Consider the following 22,471-nt stretch of genomic DNA (forward strand, 5'->3'; position numbering starts at 1 on the left):
TTCCAAATAATCAATGCATGATGTTACAGAATCATTCATGCTTAAAAGATTCATTAAAGCACAAGACAGACTAATGGATTTTAATATAACGAAGTACAAAAAGGGCTTTGATATACTTTCAGATGTCATATTGCCACAAAACTTTAAGAAACTACCATTTGTCAAGTTTTGGTATAGTATTAAAGAAAAATATCCACAATTTTCTAAAAAGGTTATAAAATATTTCTCCTTTCTCCTACTACAAATCTGTGTGAGGCCAAGTTTTCTTCATATGCTCAACCAAAACAACATATCACAAAAGAATGAGTGGAGAAGCAGCTGAGAATGAATAGCTGACTATTGATCCAGACATGAAAGAGATTTGCAAAAAACCAAACAAACAAAAAGTAAAACTATGCCACTCTTATCACTAAATTTTTGGGAAAATACAATTATTTTTCACAAAAAAAATATTGTTTAGGCTTACATATATGGGGCTCATTTTGTTTTTCAATAAATTAAAACCTTTATAATTTTTCAGTTTTAATTTCTAATATAAAAGTATTAATAGATATAACCCACATGAAACTCTTTGGGATACTCGATACTTTTTTAGAGTGAAAAGGGTCTTCAGATCAAAAAGTTTGAGATGCTTCTCTAATATATTTTGATCATGGAAGCCTTTCTGTGTGGAACACCTTGAGCATATTCTATGGAACATACAATGGGAAACAGAGTCTCGTGTTGTGCTTATCAAACTATTCCTGGGGGCTTCCCTGGTGGCACGGTGGTTGGGAGTCCGCCTGCCGATGCAGGGGACACGGGTTCGTGCCCCGGTCCGGGAAGATCCCACATGCCGTGGAGCAGCTGGGCCCGTGAGCCGTGGCCGCTGAGCCTGCACGTCCGGAGCCTGTGCTCCGCAGCGGGAGAGGCCAGGGCAGTGAGAGGTCCGCGTACCGCAAAAAAACCCCCAAAACAAAACAAAAAAAAAACTATTCCTTTTCGTGTCTCTTCTCCCTAGACCTTCTTCAATAAGTTAATTTATATGCTGCTCAAAGGGTTTCCTCTCACACAGTAGTTTTGTGCTTATGACCCTGGCAGTAAATGCATATATCTTTTCTGGCAAATACAGGTGGATACTGACTTCATTTATTTAGAAGAGGCCATAATCTACAGAATTATTTCACTGAGCAAATGCTACAAATAGAAGAAATGATGACATAGGTTAACATGCTCCTATAGCAGATAATCTGCTATGAGATACCGTGCCAGGATGTCCCAAGAGCATAAAGGATATCATGTCAGCTAGAATCGGGGCCAATTTGGTTTACCATTCAGTTTCCGACAACAGGAGGATCACTGACTGAGATGCTTATGTTACAAACTACTCTTTTATAAAACCAGCAGGATGACAGTAATTTATTACTCTGAGTACTGACAATTTGTTTGTAAAAACTGTAAGCAAGCCAAAAATAACTTAAGAACAGATTCATATTTCTACCGTGGCTTTTTGGAACACAGAGTAAGGCCAATTCTTTACTTTCAGCACGACTCGAAGCCCCAGTTCCAGAATTTAGTTATAAATCTCTCCTCCTGTCAGGTAGCTGAATAACTGGCTAGAAGCCTGTTCTCAGATGGCTATAAAAGATTTTGGGCAAGAGTCAAAAGTGTAAAGTGTTGAACAACTATTCCATGCAAAAACTCCCCCCAAGGAAACTCAGTCCTTCTATAGAGCTGGCACGAGTACGGGCTGTTCAGTCCTCTAATTTTCATTCTGGAATTTACCCAAATAAGAGCAACCATTAAATTTACTTATGCAGTTTTTTAAGTGTCTAGTTTATAAAAATGTTGCTCAAGGATGACCAGGATCTCATCCTGAGAGCTGAAGACGCTCATCTTGGTCTCTTTTTCTTTTTACTTAAGACTAGAAGTGAAATTAGCATGTAATCTGCTTCTGGTAAAACTTTCTTTAGTGAAAAAATTTTATAGCCATAAATGCTTACTACTTTTAGGTTCCATTCTAGTTCATTTAGTCCTCCCAGCAACTCTACGAGATAGAGACTATAATTATCCCCATTTTACAGATAAGGAAACAGGCTCAGTGTTGCCTGAGGCCACCTAGTTTACAGGTGGCAGATAGGACTAGAATTCCGGAAGTTAGTCCCTCTGAACCGGGACGCTGTCCCACCTGAGATGCATGATCAATAAATCGAATGCTTTTTATTAAGAAGATATCCTATTCCGTGCATAAAATAGTGGTTTTTAGCTCCAGATGAGCCATTATTTCAAAAAGCCTTCCTTACACTCCAGTGTGTTAAGCCCCATTCTCCATCTTCCCATCACGCCCTGTCCACAGACCACGTGGTATTTACCTGCTGTCCTTCTGTCTCCCTTCTAGCCTGTACTACATCCTCCCACCCAGTACCTGGAGCAACAATCTGAATGAGTGAGAGAACCAAGGAAAGAACAAACAAAAGTGAGTCTCCACAAATCCACTTAGTCACGAAGAACATTAATTTCCAAATGAGGTTCGTGCATCATGGAGGGTATGCAAAAAAAAACCCAGTGGGGTGCAGGGAGAACACATTAGCATTTCTCTTTCTATTCACTGACATTTACCACAAGGATTGGCATTAGCATCCTCAGAGTCTGCTCCAGTGCATGGGGCAGACAGCCACACAGGCCGGCGAGGCACTCAAGGCCTAGCATGGGCATTCCTCAGCTTGTGGGGTGAGCAGCAAGGCCCTCACCTGCTTGCTTGCTTTCTGTAGCCAGTTTACATGGGCCGAACTGAGAAAGTGGCTGTCGGGATTATATTTTCAATTGTATCTAAAGTAACCCTCACAAAACGGCCAGGTGTCTTTGAATGAGACCTGCACAGAACTGCAAAAAAATGCTAGCAACAATACAAGCACAAATAAATGGGAAAACAGTACAGCTGGCGATATTGTTTTTTACCATTTCTCATATAATATCTTTCTCACCCGTATCATAACATATAACAACAAGCTGGTCAGATCAGACATGAAGTTAGCCAAAAAATACCAAAAAAACAAAAAACCTGAAAGTATCAAAACTTAGATTCATATCCACTATTTTTTACCAATGGTCTCTGCCTAAGTGAATATGATACCTTGGGAAACTGCCTAAGAATACTCTTCTACAGCTTATAAATAAATATATTTTTGTTAACAAAATCAAAAATGTGGAGCTCGCTGATCTAGAACTTTGCTACTTGAAGTGCAACCTTCAAAGGAGCAGCGCCCGCGTCACCTGCAGGCTTGTTAGAAATGCAGACTCTCAAGGTCCATCCCAGACCTACTGAATCAGATTTTGCATTTTAACAAGATCCCCAGGTCCTTCATAGGCACATCTCTGTTTGCGAAGCACTGCTTTAGAACACACATCTTAAATGATCTGAATCCTAATAGTTCAGCTCTGATGTATACGCTTAGAAAGATTTCTCTGTTGAATTTTTGAACTCATAAACTTCTCATTTTAATACCTATTATCAAATGTTCTTCAAGACTATAAAGAACTATCCCCATGAACCAAAAATCCAGTGAAATAATCTATGTATAACTAAAGCATTAACTCCTTATTAATTCCAGTATCTTAAAATAAATGTTCTGATCCTGTACCACAAAAACTATCCAGCCACACCTTCACCTTTTTGATCCCCACCTCCACTTACTTTTGTTTGACCATCGGCTTTGAACACATAGCAGATACTCTGCTGACTGGCTGCATCGTCTTTAATCAGACAAGCAAAATAACTTGGGTCGTGACTGTTATGAATCAGTCTGTGAACTCGCTGAGGCTTACACTCGAAGATGCTGGAACAGATCAGTGGATCCCATTGTTGGCTTTTTCCTGGCTCAGGCTCACATCTCAGTCCGGAGGGCGAAACACAAAGGTGGACTTGCTTGGTACCAGACTCCTTTGTGGAGGACTGCCCGCTGAGACTTCGCACCTCTGCCACGACCCAAGGCAGCATGGGCATGGTGGTCAGAGAATGCACGGGTAAGAAGCCCACCAGCTGGAGGCTAAATTCCACCGAGACCTCGCTAGGAAACGGATGTTTCCTTGCTGTGAAGGTTATTGGTTCCATGTTGGGAAAGGTCTGGAAACTCAGCAAAACATTGCCACTGTTTTCCAGTTTAGACCAAACAATCTATTTTACATGCTTCTGATGCAGAATCCTGCAGGAGAAAAACAGAGGCATTAGAATTTAATGAAGTCGCAGCATTTCAGAGCTTAAGAGGCTGAAGCCCAAATAGAGGAAGAAATAGATATTAGTTCACATACGCTGCTCTGCCTAGAAAGAGCTTTCTTGAAATCGTATTACATATGAAACCTGAAAATGCCGTAACTGTCACACTCACTACAGGTTACAAAGATCCCACCGGGAAGACTCCGGTTAAACATAAGCCTCACAGAGCCAACAAAGGCCAGCACCATAGAAAACAATATAGTGCTGCTTGGACGGCTTTAAACCCTGCTGCATTATTTAACATACTTTCAAGGAATTTTTTAAGATGATCAAATTCAGTACTGGTGGCTTCCCCCAAGAAAGGAATCTTACAAGAAAAATATATCAGCTCTCTATCATCACAGTCTACTGAACCAGTCCAGTTTTCAACAACTGACCTTATCACTTATGATACCACTGAAGCTTTAAAACGCTCTTCCTGACTTCCCTGGCGGTCCAGTGGTTAAGACTCTGAACTCCCAACGCAGAGGGCACGGGTTCCACCCCTGGTCGGGGAACTAAGATCCCACACGCCACACGGCCGCGGCCAAAAAAAAAAAAGGCTCTCCCTGATGTAGCCCAGAGGTTCTGAATCACCAATTCAAATTCCATTAACATGTACTTGGCAACTATCATGTTCTGAACACCATCATAAATATTTTGTTTCGTTCATGTACTACAAGCACCCCAACACCTTGCATCTCCTCATCAATAGAGGGTGTTTCCCGTACTAGGACCCAAACTCACTCAGTGGGAAATTTTTCCTTCTCTATGGGTGATTTTCAAAAACCACATTTGACGTATCTTAACACCCTCCTGCTCCATTGGATGACAAAACCCTTTTGTCCAAAGCTGAGTTGTCTACAGGATCTCAAGCTCTATTCGTTACTCATTTGCTCCCTGGACCTTCATTCTCTCATGTATTCCCTGATCATATATACACACACTAAGAAGAAATTCTGTGAAGACGGAGACTGCATCTTATTCACCCACAGAGCCTGACTCAGAATAGGCTCAATAGATATTTTAAGAGAGTGAATGAAGTCTCTCTCCCATCCAAAAAACAAGATATTTTCCCTTGACCTCAAACCTCCCCTGGCCTCAACTCCTCTTTCCCTACACAACTGTCTCCAAGGTAAAGTCTACACTTGCTGTCTCCACTCCCTCCTGCCCATCCACAATCTAGATTGCAGCCAGAAGTAATGAAGAGCCCCCGCAATTGCTCCCATTAGGGTCGCCCACATCCTCTGGTTGTGAACTTCAAAGGGGGACTTTTAGTCCTTAGCTGCCTTGTCCCTTCTGATGAATTTCTCAATGTTGACCACTCCATCCTGCTTGAAACTCTCCTGGTTCTCCTCTTACCTCTCTGGTTGCTTCTTTTCAGCTCCTTAATGGCTTTTCGCCCCTGCTTGACTCCATCCTACCCCCCTCATTCCACCTGCATCCTTTGGACAATTTCACCTAATCTCTTGATGTCAGTGACCACATTCTAATACTCCTGCTGCCACTGATAACAGCTTACTTTCATTAGGTACCAGGCACTTTGCAAGTGTTCTCATTTCACTTTCATAACAACCTTCATCTCTCACCTTGGTCTCAGTTAGAGACTACTATTATTGCCATTTTTACCACTTAGGAAACTGAGGTCCAGAGAGCATGAGTCGCTTATCACAGGTGATTTGAGTTTGCACCTGATTCTCAAGCTGTCCTCCTGAATGCTGCACAAGAATGCATCTACCACATAAACCCTGATGATTCCCATATGTTTGTCTCCTTCCTGAGTTCCAGATCAGGATAGTCTATTAAGTATTTCTATCTGGATATCCTACCCAGATAGCACCTCAGCCTCAATTTAGCTGTTTTAACACGAATTCACTCTCACCTCCCTCCTTTCCAGAACTTCTCTTCCTTCCCATAAGCTACATGTCTGCAACAGCATCACAATTTATTTTATTGGCCCAGTCAAAAGCCAAGGAGTCACAGCTGTAGACTGAATGTTTGTGTCCATCCTCCCTCCATTCATATGTTGAAATCCTAACCCCCATTGTGATAGTGTTTGGAGGTGGAGCCTTTGGGAGGTGAACCCATATGAATAGGATTAGTGCCCTTATAAGAGACCCAGAGAACTCTCTTTCCCCTTCTACCATGTGAGGACACAGGGAAAAGACAGCAGTCTATGAACCAGGAAGCCAGTCATCACCAGATACTGAATCCACCAGCACCTTGACCTTGACCTTCCCATCCTCCAGAACGTGAGAAATAAGTTTCTGTTGTTGGAAACTACCCAGTCTGTGATGTTCTGTGACAGCAGCCTGAACAGACTAAGATAGTCATTCAGATCCCTTCTTCACCGTATCACTACTTCTAAACTGACTTCACATCTAAATATATCCTATCTTTTCTCAGCTGGAGAAAAGGTACCCCCATCTTCAATCCAGGCTTCACATATTTCCTAGAGTAATTCAACTAACCCATAAAATGGATCACGCCACTCCTCTGCTAAAATTCCTTAATCACAGCCCCCGTAAAGTCCAAACTCCTCTACAAGGCATTTAGGATCTCTTCAGAATCTGGTCCTGTCTATATCTGCAACTGCATGTTCTCCCCTAAAATGCCCTCCTTCATGCACTTTTTGGCTCTGAAGATAGGTAAATAGGCACAGTTCCCCATATGAGATATGATTTCTCACACCTCTGTGCTGCAGTGCATACTGTTCTCTCTCCGAGGAACACAATGCTTGTCACCAACTGTAGAGGGCCTGAGAATTTACCCTACTTGCAAGCTAACAAGTCAGGCTGCCACCAAGTTAGGCTGCCACAAGTTAGCCTCCTGGTAGAAGACATGAGACCGCCAGGTCAGAGACAAGGGACCATTTATTACTCAGAGCAATAGCAGTAGCCACAGAGGCAGCATTTCTGCTGGTTCCCTGACCCTCAGTCCCCACAGGCATGGTGACACCTGTATCCACAGTGGGTTACAGGAAAGGCACCTGAGTTTCGGGGGACTGAATATTTTACAGTGGGGAGTAAGCATGTCTGTCCTTCAATTCTGGAGTGTCCTCCAGAGAGAGAGACTATTTCTATCTTCCATGGCTGCTGCTATCGGGAAAAAAAAAAAAAAAAATTGAAAAGGTAGTCCAGAACAAAGCAGTCAGTGCCTCTGCTCACAAAATAGAGTCATGAGAGACCCAAGAAGACTCTCCCAATGACTCCCACTCTTGTCCTCTAACCTAATCCCAACTCATATACAAGCCCTAGTTCAAGCAACTATCACCTCTTCCTTCCAAGGTGATTTAGGGCACCCATCACCATGTCCTGCTGCACTCTGTACCTATCATCATATTTACTTTTAAAAGTTTGAATAGGTTTCCCTCAACAAGTCTGTAAGCTTCTTAAACTCATAAGGTTTGGGGTCTCTAAAACCAGTATTCAAATTCTAAACCTTTTCTGAACTAAAACTGAAGTCTATTCTTTTTACTCTATGTTTTTGTGTGTGATATATATGCATATATCCTAAGAATTAATTCTTATAATATAATTTGAACATAGTTAAGGGCTAATTTTTTAACTTTAAATGTTCAAAAGTTCAGAAATAAACCCATATTTTATTTAGAGTGCTAAAGTATTTCATGAAAGTGTATTCCCTGTCTCTTTTCCTTTAAAGTACAGTTTCTCTTGATGATGAAAACAGACTTGAAGTTCATATAACCCCATAAATAATGATCTCTCTCTCCTTTTTTTTCTCTCACCTACACGTGAAAGTGGCATTAAATGTCTGGCTCAGCTTCCACTCCTATAACTGAATCTGTTTTAAGTCCTAACTGTTGACAGCTGGTAATCCCAAGACATGTTTAAAGCAGTACTAGAATTATTACAAAGGATAGACCCAAGGGCTATCAATTAGTGTAGATGAGGCAGTTATTAATATCATGGCAACAAGCGTAGCAGAATTATATTTGTTTTCTTGTAAGGGAATATATGCATAATGCAAAAAAAATTACACAATTTAATTGTTTGAATCATTTGGTAAATAATCAGTCATCAAATTAGTTCTGCCATTTCACTGACAAAACTATTTGGATGTCTTGAGTTTTCACTTTTCAACCGGCTGGAGCACATCATAGTTTCTTTGTAAAAAATAGATTGGACATTAACACAGTTAATAAACTATCAAATAGTAAGTTCTACTTCAGACATAGTCATAATTATTTATAAACAATTCAGATTCTGCTGACATAAGATTCATGGTAACTTAGACTAGGTAATTATTTACTGTTCAATAAAAAGTTCCATGAGGATTAGATAGCAAGACGGCAGAGTAGAAGGACGTGCTTTCACTCCCTCTTGTGAGAGCACCGGAATCACAACTAACTGCTGAACAATCATCGACAGGAAGACACTGGAACTCACCAAAAAAGATACCCCACATCAAAAGACAAAAGAGAAGCCACAATGAGATGGCAGGAGGGGCACAACCACAATAAAATCAAATCCCATAACTGCTGGGTGGGTGACTCACAAACTGGAGAACACTTATACCACAGAAGTCCACCCACTGGAGTGAAGGTTCTGAGCCCCATGTCAGGCTTCCCAACCTGGGGGTCCGGAAACGGGAGAAGGAATTCGTAGAGAATCAGACTTTGAAGGCTAGCAGGATTTGATTGCAGGACTTCGACAGGACTGGGGGAAATGGAGGGCACACACAAAGTAGTATGTGCATTGGGACCCAGGGGAAGGAGTGGTGAGCCCATAGGAGACTGAACAAGACTTACCTGCTGGTATCGGAGGGTCTCCTGCAGACGTGGGGGGTGGCTGTTTCTCACCGTGAGGACAAGGACACTGGCAGCAGAAGTTCTGGGAAGTACTTCTTGGCGTGAGCCCTCCCAGAGTCTGTCATTAGCCTCACCAAAGAGCCTGGGTAGGCTCCAGTGTTGGGTCGCCTCAGGCCAAACAACCAACAGGGAGGACACTCAGCCCCAGCCATTAGCAGACAAGTGGATTAACGTTTTACTGAGCTCTGCCCACCAGAGCAACACCCAGTTCTACCCACCACCAGTCCCTCCCATCAGGAAACTTGCACAAGCCTCTTAGATAGCCTCATCCACCAGAGGGCAGACAGCAGAAGCAAGAAGAACTACGATCCTGCAGCCTGTGGAACAAAAACCACATTCACAGAAAGATAGACAAGATGAAAAGGCAGAGGGCTATGTACCAGATGAAGGAACAAGATAAAACCCCAGAAAAACAACTAAATGAAGTGGAGATAGGCAACCTTCCAGAAAAAGAATTCAGAATAATGATAGTGAAGATGACCCAGCACCTCGGAAAAAGAATGGAGGCAAAGATGAAAGAAATGTTTAACGAAGACATAAAATAATTAAAGAAAAAACAGCTACAAGAATTAAAGAACAAACAAACAGAGATGAACAATACAATAACTGAAATGAAAAACACACCAGAAGGAATCCATAGCAGAATAACTGAGGCAGAGGAACAGATAAGTGACCTGGAAGACAGATTGGTGGAATTCACTGACCTGGAACAGAATAAAGAAAAAAGAATGAAAAGAAATGAAGACAGCCTAAGAGACCTCTGGGACAACACAAAACTCAACAACATTCGCATCATAGGGGTCCCAGAAGGAGAAGAGAGAGAGAAAGGACCAGAGAAAATATCTGAAGAGATTACAGTCGAAAACTTCCCTAACATGGGAAAGGAAATAGCCACCAAAGTCCAGGAAGCACAGAGAGTCCAAGGCAGGATAAACCCAAGGAGAAACACACCGAGACAAACAGTAATCAAATTGGCAAAAATTAAAGACAAAGAAAAATTATTGAAAGCAACAAGGGAAAAACGACAGATAACATACAAGGGAACTCCCATAAGGTTAACAGCTGATTTCTCAGCAGAAACTCTACAAGCCAGAAGGGAGTGGCATGACATATTTAAAGGGATGAAAGGGAAGAATCTACAACCAAGATTACTCAACCCAGCAAGGATCTCATTCAGATTTGACAGAGAAATCAAAAGTTTTACAGACAAGCAAAAGCTAAGAGAATTCAGCACCACCAAACCAGCTCTACAACAAATGCTAAAGGAACTTCTCTGAGTGGGAAACACATAGAAGAAAAGGACCTACAAAAACAAACCCACAACAATTAAGAAAATGGTAATAGGAACATACATATCGATAATTACCTTAAACATGAATGGATTAAATCCTCCAACCAAAAGATACAGGCTTGCTAAATGAATACAAAAAGAAGACCCATACATATGCTGTCTATAAGAGACCCACTTCAGACCTAGGGACACATACATACTGAACGTGAGGGGATGGAAAAAGATATTCCATGCAAACGGAAATCAAAAGAAAGCTGGAATAGCAATGCTCATAGCAGATAAAATAGACATTAAAATAAAGACTGTCACAAGAGACAAAGAAGGACACTACATAATGATCAAGGGATCAATCCAAGAAGAAGATATAACAATTATAAATATATATGCATCCAACATAGGAGCACCTCAATACATAAGGCAACTGCTAACAGCTATAAAAGAGGAAATCGACAGTAACACAATAATAGTGGGGGACTTTAACACCTCACGTACACCAATGGACAGATCATTCAGACAGAAAGTTAATAAGAAAACACAAGCTTTAAATGACACAATAGACCAGACAGATTTAATTGATATTTAGAGGACATTCCATCCAAAAACAGCAGATTACACTTTCTTCTCAAGTGCGCACAGAACATTATCTAAGATAGATCACATCGTGGGTCACAAATCAAGCCTTAGTAAATTTAAGAAAATTGAAATCATATCAAGCATCTTTTCTAACAACAACGCTATGAGATTAGAAATCAATTACAGGGAGAAAACCGTAAAAAACACAAAACACATGGACGCTAAACAATACGTTACTAAATAACCAAGAGATCACTGAAGAAATCAAAGAGGAAATAAAAAATTATGTAGAGACAAATGATAATGCAAACACAATGATCCAAAACCTATGGGATGCAGCAAAAGCAGTTCTAAGAGGGAAGTTTATAGCAATAAAAGCCTACCTCAAGAAACAAGAAAAATCTCAAATAAACAATCTAACCGTACACCTAAAGGAACTACAGAAAGAATAACAAACAAATCCCAAAGTTTGCAGAAGGAAAGAAATCATAAAGATCAGAGCAGAAATAAATGAAACAGAAACAAAGAAAACAATAGCAAAGATCAATAAAACTAAAAGCTGGTTCTTTGAGAAGATAAAATTGATAAACCATTAGCCAGACTCATCAAGAAAAAGAGGGATTTATTCAAATCAATAAAATTCATTAATTAACCAATAAAATTTTATTTTATAATAAATAATTTTTATTTATTAAAATTTTAATTTTAATAAAATTTTAATTAAGATTTTATTTTTAATAAAATTTTAAATTAATTTTATTTATCAATAAAATTAGAAATGAAAAAGGAGAAATTACAACAGACACTGCAGAAATACAAAGCATCCTAAGAGACTACTATAAGCAGCTCTATGCCAAAAAAATGGACAACCTGGAAGAAATGGACAAATTCTTAGAAAGGTATAAACTTCCAAGACTGAACCAGGAAGAAATGGAAAATATGAACAGACCAATCAGAAGTAATGAAATTGAAACTCTGATTAAAAATCTTCCAACAAACAAAAGTCCAGGACCAGATGGTTTCACAGGTGAATTCTATCAAATATTTAGAGAAGAGCTAACACCCATCCTTCTCAAACTCTTTCAAAAAATTGCAGAGGAAGGAACACTCCAAAACTCATTCTATGAGGCCACCATCACCCTGATCCCAAAACCAGAAAAAGATATCACAAATAAAGAAAATTACACACCAATATCACTGATGAATATACATGCAAAAATTCTCAACAAAATACTAGCAAACAGAATCCAACAACACATTAAAAGGATCACACACCATGATCAAGCAGGATTTATCCCCGGGATGCAAGGATTCTTCAATATACACAAATCAATCAATGTGATACACCGTATTAGCAAATTGAAGAATAAAAACCATGATCATCTCAATAGATGCAGAAAAAGCTTTTGACAAAATTCAACACCCATTTATGATAAAAACTCTCCAGAAAGTGGGCATAGAGGGAACTGACCTCAACATAATAAAGGCCATATACAAACAACCCACAGCAAACATCATTCTCAATGGTGAAAAACTGAAAGCATTTCCACTAAGACCAGGAACACGACAAGGCTGTCCACTCTCACCACTATTATTCAACATAGTTTTGGAAGTCTTAGCCATGGCAATCAGAGAAGACAAAGAAATAAAAGGAATACAAACTGGAAAAGAAGAAGTAAAACTGTCCCTGTTTCCAGATGGTGTGATACTATACCTAGAGAATCCTGAAGATGTCACCAGAAAACTACAAGAGCTAATCAATGAATTTGGTAAAGTTGCAGGATAAAAAATTAATGTACAGAAATCTCTTGCATTCCTATATACTAATAATGAAAAATCTGAAAGAGAAATTAAGGAAACACTCCCATTTACCATCGCAACAAAAAGAATAAAATACCTCGGAATAAACCTACCTAGAGAGACAAAAGACCTGTATGCAGAAAACTATAACACACTGATTAAAGAAATTAAAGATGATACAAACAGATGTAGAGATATACCATGTTCATGGATTGGAAGAATCAATATTGTGAAAATGACTATACTACCCAAAGCAATCGACAGATTCAATGCAATCCCCATCAAGTTACCAATGGCATTTTTTACAGAACTAGAACAAAAATCTTAAAATGTGTATGGAGAAACAAAAGACCCTGAATAGCCAAAGCACTCTTGTGGGAAAAAAACGGAGCTGGAGGAATCAGACTCCCTGACTTCAGGCTATACTACAAAGCTACAGTAATCAAGACAGTATGGTACTGGCACAGAAACAGAAATATAGATCAGTGGAACAGGATATAAAGCCCAGAGATAAACCCACACACCTATGGTCAACTAATCTATGACAAAGGAGGCAAGGATATACAATGGAGAACAGACAGTCTCTTCAATAAATGGTGCTGGAAAAACTGGACAGCTACATGTAAAAGAATGAAATTAGAACACTCCCTAACACCTTACACAAAAATAAACTCAAAATGGATTAGAGACCTAAATGTAAGACTGGACACTATAAAACTCTTAGAGGAAAACATAAGAAGAACACCCTTTGACAAAAATCACAGCAAGATCTTCTTTGATCCACCTCCTAGAGTAATGGAAATGAAAACAAAAATCAACAAATGGAACCTAATGAAACTTAAAAGCTTTTGCAAAGCAAAGGAAATTACAAGCAAGACAAAAAGACAGCCCTCAGAATGGGAGAAAGTATTTGCAAATGAATCAACGGACAAAGGATTAATTTCCAAAATATATAAACAGCTCATGCAGCTCAATATTAAAAAAAACAAACAACCCAATCCAAAAAATGGGCAGAAGACCTAAACAGACATTTCTCCAAAGCAGGCATACAGATGGCCAAGAAGCACAAGAAAAGCGGCTCAAAATCAGTAATTATTAGAGAAATGCAAATCAGAACTACAATGAGGTACCACCTCACACCTGTTAGAATGGACATCATCAGAAAATCTACAAACAACAAATGCTGGAGAGGGTGTGGAGAAAAGGGAACCCTCTTGCACTGTTGGTGGGAATGTAAATCGATACAGTGACTACAGAGAACAGTATGGAGGTTCCTTAAAAAACTAAAAGTGGAATTACCATATGACCCAGCAATCCCACTACTGGGCATATACCCAGAGAAAACCGTAATTCAAAAAGAAACATGCACCCCAATGTTCACTGCAGCACTATTTACAATAGGCAGGTCATGGAAGGAACCTAAATGCCCATCGACAGATGAATGGATAAAGAAGAAGTGGTACATACATACAATGGAATATTACTCAGCCATAAAAAGGAACGAAATTGGGTCATTTGTAGAGATGTGTATGGATCTAGAGACTGTCATACAGAGTGGAGTAAGTCAGAAAGAGAAAAATAAATATCGTATATTAACGCATATATGTGGAACCTAGAAAAATGGTACAGATGAACCGGTTTGCAGGGCAGAAATTGAGACACAGATATAAAGAACAAACGTATGGACACCAAGGCGGGGGAAAGTGGCAGGGGGTGGGGGTTGGGGTGCTGTGATGAATTGGGAGATTGGGATTGACATGTATACACTGATGTGTATAAAATGGATGACTAATAAGAACCTGCTGTATAAGAAAATAAATAGGGCTTCCCTGGTGGCGCAGTGGTTGAGAATCTGTCGGCCAATGCAGGGGACATGGGTTCGAGTCCTTGTCCGGGAAGATCCCACATGCCGCCGAGCAACTAAGCCCGTGCTCCACAACTCCTGAGCCTGCGCTCTAGAGCCCACGAGCCACAACCCCTGAGCCTGCGTGCCACAACTACTGAAGCCCATGCACCTAGAGCCCGTGCTCTGCAACAAGAGGAGCCACCACAGTGAGAACCCCGCGCACCGCAACCAAGAGTAGTTGCTTACAGCAACTAGAGAAAGTCCACGCAAAGTAATGAAGACCCAATGCAGCCAAAAATAATAATAATAAAATTTTTAAAAAAGAAAATAAATAAAATTAAATTTACAGAAAGAAAAACAAAAGTTCCATGAAACAGAAGAACCATTTGAATAATCCTAACAAACCATCAGGTTATTTTTTTAAGCCATCTCAATCCACGTCATTTTCACGCAATCTGTGACCATCCTTTAGGCCCCAGGTAGCGCCACTTATTCCAGGAAGCATCTTGTGTCTCAGACCTCAGTAAGAAATACTCTGATCTGAGACAGCCTTCACTGATTTCTACTAGATTTGTGTGGCTAGGGCAGTGCCATGGACAGGTAAGAGGGACTACAAGGAAAACATTAGAAGAGGAACAGAATCTAAGTGCTTGTCCTATTTCACCCAAACGATTATTTCCCAAGCACTACCATAGGGGTCTTGAATAAAATAAAGCTGAAATCTTATAAAATACGGTAAATTTTATTATTTAGGGACTTCAGGGGAAGGAAGAGCTGATAGTGCCACACTTCTTCAAAAGTTACTTCTTCGCTAATTCTCTGTAATTTGGGGGGTAGAAAACTTAGGTACCCAGCACAAATGGGTAAATAATTCATATAAAATGTTTTCAAATAAATAAGATTTATCTCTGTGTGTGATTTTTTTTTTTTTGCGGTACGCGGGCCTCTCACTGTTGTGGCCTCTCCCGTTGCGGTTCACAGGCTCCGGATGTGCAGGCCCAGCGGCCATGGCTCACGGGCCCAGCCGCTCTGCTGCATGTGGGATCTTCCCCGACCGGGGCACAAACCCGTGTCCCCTGCATCGGCAGGCGGACTCTCAACCACTGCGCCACCAGGGAAGCCCTCTGTGTGATTTTTTAACTATATTTTAACAGAATTTTAAAAATAAATTACATATATATACACTTCATTGTTTAAATTCTTAACTAGAACCTGGTAAACGTAAGTAACATGTTTTACACAGAAGAAATAAAATAAATTGTCCTTTTCTTAATTCAAAATTATCATTATGAAATCATCATGATCCACCTGTTATTATTCTATGCATTAAAAAGTAATGTCCTCAAGAAAAAGAAAAAAGAAATACCCTGATCTGTTATTCTGGTGAGCATCTAGTCGTGTTCTCAATAATAGAGTCATCTGTGGACAAGCCCTATCCCTTACAGAGACCATCTGTGTTCTACACAACTCCTACCCACCAGAGCCCACAAACATGGTAGAACTCAAAACACAAAGATTCTCTTTTATTAGAACAGTTCCAATAACCTCGTTAGTGAGTCCTGCTATGCTAAGTACCCCTGGAAGCACGCACCTAGAATGACAACATTTTAAAGCTGGAAAGGTCCTTTCAAGCCACTCAGAAATTTCCCTCATATGTGAGGGAAATGAGGAAACTGGAGAAGCCAAATGGCTTGTCCAAGTTTGGTGACAGAATTAGGACAATCCAAGTCCCTGACTACCATCCACGTGCTGCAAAGAACCTCAGTTTTCTTACGAAAACACTTTCAAGTGTGAAGTTGAGAAAACAAGTTACTTCTCCAAATCTCAAGTTTATTCTTATAAAAGAATGGAACAAGACCATCCTCAAGTTTTCTTCTGTCTCTAAAATCTGGTGAATCTCATTTTCATAATGTATAATACCACATGTCCCCGGCATGGTGTGGGGATAGAAAGCTGCTCTCATCTTCCCTTCAAGAATATAAACGTGGGAGAGGTACGTGAAGAAAGGGTGGGAGGAAGCGAGAGAGGTGATGGTGGGAGTTAGCTGGACGCCATTGGGAATCCCCTCTCTTCCCAGGCCCCCCTCCACTCCCTCCCAGCAAGCCACAGAGAGTAGGATGGGGACTTCCCAGTAGCTAACCATACCACAGCCCCTGCTCCAGCCTCCCCTCTCACCTCCTCAGAATGCTGGTGGGAGGGCAGGAGGGCGAGATAGATGGATGAAGGAGGGCTGTTGGAAGCTTCTAGCTCCAGGCCAGGTTAGGAGCCAGTCAGTACTGATTAGCTGTCAGAGACCTGCAGGAAAGACAGGGAACCCCGAGTGGCCACTCATTTCCCCTTGAGAATCAATGACTTAATTTTTCTGTTCTTTACCCTAGATAGAGTAGGCATGAGGCCGAACAGGATTATTCTGCCACCTGAATAATCTCATGCAGTGGGATCACCGGCTTGGCTCAGCTGTTTGTCCATTTCCTGCACAGAATCCCACCCAATCAGAGTAGTGTGCTGCTCACCCAGGAACCGCCCACAAGTCCCAAAGATCCTTGGAGCCGTCGGCTATTTCAGTATCACGCAGAGCTCCTGGAGTCAGTGCTCCTAACATTCACATCATCAAGGATGCTCCAGTACTAGGCTTTGCCTCTCTAATTTGACACATAAAGTAATGCAGTTTTGAGTGATTCCCTTCCCATATAAATCAGAGCTAATTCAAGCCTAGTCCTTTAGAATGCCACTGTCACTTCTTGTATTTTCTACTGTATTACACAGGATAAAGGGGTTGGGGGGGGGGGTCCCAGTTGGCCTCTAGGGGTTATGTCTAACCCTCCCTGCTGCATGGCTGCTTTAAGTTATTCTCCTAAAAGTAATAATATTAACTGTTAACACATAATACCACTAACTGTGAGTCTGTTAACAGGTTTAGCTCTCACAACAACCCTGGCCAATAAGGACCATTACTGATCATATCCAAATAAGGACTCTTATGGACTATAATGATCATTATCAGCTCCAGTTCAAAGATGAGAGACCAGAAGGAAGTTGCTGGCACAGAAAAATGAGGTCACTTGCCCAAGGTCATACTAGCAGCAAGTGGCAGAACCAGGATTCGAACACAGGTCCCTCCACTTCACCCAGGTGAAGGTGGCCTCCTAGGGAAGTGGGACACAGAGACCGTCAACAGCTGGTAATAAGGGAAGAGGGGCAAGCTGAATTATTTCTTCAGAGTTGCCCTTTTCTTCCTCAAACCACCTGGTACTATGACAAGCAATGTCACATGGGATAAAAGGTTAACACCCAACCAGAAATGTTACCATAGCGAAAGGAGAAATCTCCAGAGCTCTCAGTGGGAAAGATAAAGGTAGACTAAGCGGAGAGTTCCATTTACAAAACTTTACTTTGATGCTAATAATTTACACCTACACCAATGAACATTTCCCCCATTTTACTGGCTTGCCAGTGGCTGGACAAATCCACATGAAGGCATTTATCTTAAATATCGCTTGATTATTTCATTTACTACTTTGAGCCACACTTAGTCCTTTTATATCTCCTTGCACTCAGCTGATAATCTCAGGATACTCCACTGTGTTCACTTCAGAAAATTTCCCCTAAACATTTCCACAGCACCCTTTAATTCACAGCTGTGCTCACTATCCAGTAGCTCATGTTTTGTCAATGGGTACTTAATAGAGAATTCTGGAGAGCAAGCACTTTTTATGGCCATTTTTCCCTATACCTTGGTAGGAAAAAAAAAGAAACTGGCAGATTCAAGACTGCCATAGCTTTCCACTTCAAAGAGCTGTAAAACACTTGTTTACAAAAGCAGTCAGTCCTGTTTATTTATTTAATTTTTACTAATTATTCTATTTTTATTTATTTATTGGCCACACCAGGCGGCTTGCAGGATCTTAGTTCCCCCACCAGGGGTCAAACCAAGGCCCCCTGCAGTGCAAGGGCAGAGACCTAACCACTGGACCCGGAGAATTCCCAGTTAATCCTATTTTATGCAAACTTTTTCATGCAACGTCCTTATTCCTTAAGACATTCTTCAAGGTTCCCAGGAAGGGGATGAGCAGGAGGCAGACCTCCTCCCCAAGCAAGAGAAGCCATCTCTACTCTAGGAAACGGTGCGGAACCCAGCTGTTTCAGGGATCCCTGACCAAGATAGTGACAGAACATCAAGTGTTCAGAAACATGAAGAGTCGTTCTGCAAGGTGGATTCGCAGCCTCTTGGAATAGCTCTCCGTTCATTCCTCATCCCGACCCCTCCCACCCACAGCAGGCTCCCAAAACACAACAAAACCCGGAGGTGGCCGTGCTTCAGCTCCCACCAATCTCATCTCAAGTCTGGGGAAGAGAATGAATTTCTGCTTTCCCAAAGAAGGGGTTTTTATCAAGGCCTCTGCAGTTCCGTTTAAGGACAGAGCAAAAAGTTTAGAAGTTTGGACTTGTAGAGATAGCTGAGTTTCGTGGATGTGACCCATTTAAACCAGGTTATTTTAAAATGCTCTTTCAAAGTCTGATTATATTAATAAATGAAATCACCCAATTACCTAAAAGGAAGAACGAGCGATCTATGAAGTGAATACCCATGAATTAATGTAGGGCACTCTGAAAACTAAACTATTTGGTGGGAGGAACAATCATATCAGTTTCGATTTTTTTTTCCTTTTTAAGTAACTTCCAGAGAACAATCTATTTAAATGAAATCGCCACACGAAAAGCCGCCTCTAGGTGGATTTCAAAGTTAATGACATCTCTTTTAAACACACACACACACACACTCACACCCACAACAACAACGTGTGGCGAAGTTTGAGGGGTTCTCATAATCACAGACCGATCCGGAAGCTGCTAGAAACAATTAAGCAGGATTTCAAAATGACTGGTACAGGATGTGCCCATAGAAAGAAAGTAAAGTTGAGCGCACTGGTGGAGCTGCCAAAGTTGCTACTGCAAAGTACCCTGAACTTTTACAGGGTGGCCTGGGGTCACTCTGACCGCCCTTCCTCCGTCTGGTCCCCTTACAAACAAACGCACTAGCCCTAGTGGTATCTGGCGGGAGCGGGGAGGGGGGAGATGCGAGAACTGCGAGCGGGAGTGAAGGGCGGGGCAGAGGGAGGGTGCCTGCAGGAGCTCCAGGGTTCTTCTTAACTCGAAAAAAGAGTTTCGCTGTAGTCCAAGTAGGGGACAACGAGGTGGCAATGAACTTCCTCCCCCCGAGAGACCCACGCGCGGCAAGGACAGCAGGAACGTCGCTGGAGCACTCGATTCCAGCTTTTCCGCGGGCCCGGGCGCGCAGGGGCCTATTTGGGTTGGGGTCGGCAGGGATGCCCCGCGAGGAGGTGGCGGGCTGGCGTGGGTGAGGCCCCAGGAAGCGCCTACCTGTACGGCGGCGCGTTCAGAGCCCGCGGCCCGGCCGCGGCGCGCAAGTGCTAGAGGCAGCCCGGGGACGGCCTGGGCGGGCGGGGCGCGCATCGCGCCCGGCGGGCTGCTCTCTTCCCGCCGCGGGGCGCCGGGAAGACTCCCGCCTCTTCTCCTGCCGGCTGAGGACACGGCGGGTCCCGCGGCGGCGGTAGCAACAGGCACCGAGGCGCGGGTGCGGCGGCGGCAGCGGCAGCGGCGGCGGCGGCGGCGGAGGAGGAGGTGTCTGCGCGCGACTCGCGTTTCCTCCTCCGCGGCAGGGCGAGCGCAGGGAAGGCGAGGGGAGGGCAGAACCCGGGAATCGCCCAACTCGTTCCCCAGGGACCTGAAAGGGAGAAGCGATGCTTCCTCCCTCTCCACTGCGCTGTTTGACTCGACAGCGGCATGGCCGGGACGGGCAAGTCACACACGGACAACAGCTGCTGCAGTGCGGGTCCGTCGCGGCCCCCCTCCCTTCGCTATCTCTCCCCTCCCCAGCTGTCCATCCTCAACCCGCCCCCTCGGCCTCCAGCCGCGGCCCGGGAGAGGGTGTGCCGGGCGCCGCCCCCACCCAGCCCCAGAGCAGGGTCTTGGCCGCCGAACGCCTAGGGCTCCGGGGACGCGGAGCCCCGCGCGTGATTAAGGCCCTCGAGGAGGGATGTACGGTCGCACACCCTGTCTTCGGCGGCCTATTTATAGCAGGTGGCACTGCCCGCCGCGCTCTCCGCCTGAGAGGCTCTCAGCAGGTGGCACTGCCAGCCCGCTCTTCGCTCCCCTGCAGTAGCCTGGCCTCATCTGCATTCTCGCCTTCTCTCTCAGAAATGGACCGGGTGAAAACTGCACAGAACACAGCAAGGCGATCAAGCCACCTGACTCAACGCCGCATCACCCCTTCTTCCCGTCCTAGGCAGGGAGTGAATTCGGCACTGGCATCCTATGCGGCGCTTGCAGGCAAGGGTCGAAAATCGGGGACTCAGGGAATAGCCGGAGGCTGAAGTGCCCTCCCCTATTAAACACCAGGAAACCCATTTCCGAACTGCGGAGTGACGCAGAGGCTACATTGGGCGCTTTTCCCCTTCCTCCTGGTCTAGCGCACGCACGTTTCTCTCCCTCTCTCTCTCTCTCTCTCTCTCTCTCTCTCTCTCTGTCTCTCTCTCTCTCTCTCTCTCTCTCTCACACACACACACACACACACACACACACACCCCTTGGTGTTCCCAACCCTCGAGTCAGGTTTGGAGAAATTCCCAGCGGCCTAGGAGAGACACCAGGGAGATGTAAGACGTCTGAGAAAGCGGGCTCCTAGGATTAGATGGCAGTGTGCAGGAAACAGGCAAACCTCCCAAATCCCTGTCCCACCAGGTAAAAGGGAGCAGTTTCACTCCGGGGGGTAGGTAGAGGGATCTGAGGAAAGTGGGGGACTTAGCAGAGAGGGGAAAGCAGGAAGAAGGGGGAGCTGGACGTGGGGTAGGTGGGGAGGGGGCTAGGCAGCGGCAGAAGGGGACGGCATCTCTCAGGATTTTTTGCTTAGTGTTAGCTGCAGGCTAACTTTAGGGAAGTAGCTGAATTTGAGCTGCAGGGTTGGACGTGAACCCAAGTCCCAACTCTACCACTGGGTGGGCTTAGACAAGCTCCTGGACCTCTGGTCTCCATTCTTTTACCTGTAAAATGGGACCAATACACACTTTATGAGACCATTGTGAGGATACAATGGCGAAGTGTACATAAAGTGCTTAGTACAGTGGCACACATATGGATCTCAGCTAACGGCAGCAGCTATTGTTACCGTGGCTCAGGATGCAAATACAGGTCCGAGGTTCTCCCATCCCTCCTTCCTCCCTTCTCCCTCCAGGAACAGTGAGTTGCTAGAAGCTGAGGAGGCTCTTGGAGGCTTTTCTTTTTTAAGAATTTTTTTTTTTTTTAATGCGGGCCAATCTCAAAGTCTCTATTGAATTTGTTACAATATTGTTTCTTGGCCAGGAGGCATGTGGGATCCCAGCTCCCTGACCAGGGATTGAACCCACACGCCTGGCAGGGGAAGTCTCAACCACTGGACCAGCAGGAAGTCCCAGGCAATTGGAGCCTTTTTGATTAGGACTACCTTATGGTCCCTGATCCCATTTCCCTGGATGCTCACATCCCAGGGAGTTATATTTAAGTGGGATACAAAAGTTTTATCTACAGCTTTATTTAAAACGTATAATACTGGTAGCTATTATTCATTGAGGGGCTAGTCTATTTGGGGCATTGTGGAAGCCACTTTATATATATTGTCTCTAATCCTCACAAAAATTCTTTAGGGCAGAGATGATTAAATCCACTTGACTAATGAGGAAACTAAGAGGTTAATGCCTCTTTGGACCACAGAACTAGTAGGTTCTGGGATCTAGATCCAAAGACTGTTATAACACACTTCCTCTCTGGTCACTGTGTAGCTCTCTTGTAGCACTCAATCCATTCTTTGTTATAGCACAGTTATTTGTGTACTTAGCCTCAAAT

The 22,471-nt window shown here is 43.1% G+C and overlaps 1 protein-coding gene across 7 annotated transcripts in view; it reads right to left on the reverse strand.

Moving 5' to 3' along the window:
• TBC1D1 (TBC1 domain family member 1) overlaps positions 1-20,391 on the reverse strand; it is a 239,342-nt gene extending 218,951 nt beyond the window's left edge. For 6 of the 7 annotated variants that reach the window (XM_049709609.1, XM_049709612.1, XM_049709610.1 and 3 more), the window contains exons 1-2: positions 19,955-20,093; positions 3,674-4,181 (exon numbers count right to left, since the gene is read on the reverse strand). In XM_049709609.1, the coding sequence (XP_049565566.1) occupies positions 3,674-4,090 (417 nt within the window). In that variant the 5' untranslated portion in view covers positions 4,091-4,181; positions 19,955-20,093. Of the gene's footprint in view, positions 1-3,673; positions 4,182-19,954 lie in introns of all 7 variants that reach the window. The other variant, XM_049709615.1, reaches the window with a different exon arrangement.
• Between the last annotated feature and the right edge of the window lie 2,080 nt (positions 20,392-22,471).

This window comes from Orcinus orca, chromosome 4 (assembly GCF_937001465.1).
Source record: "Orcinus orca chromosome 4, mOrcOrc1.1, whole genome shotgun sequence".
Lineage (NCBI taxonomy): Eukaryota > Metazoa > Chordata > Mammalia > Artiodactyla > Delphinidae > Orcinus > Orcinus orca.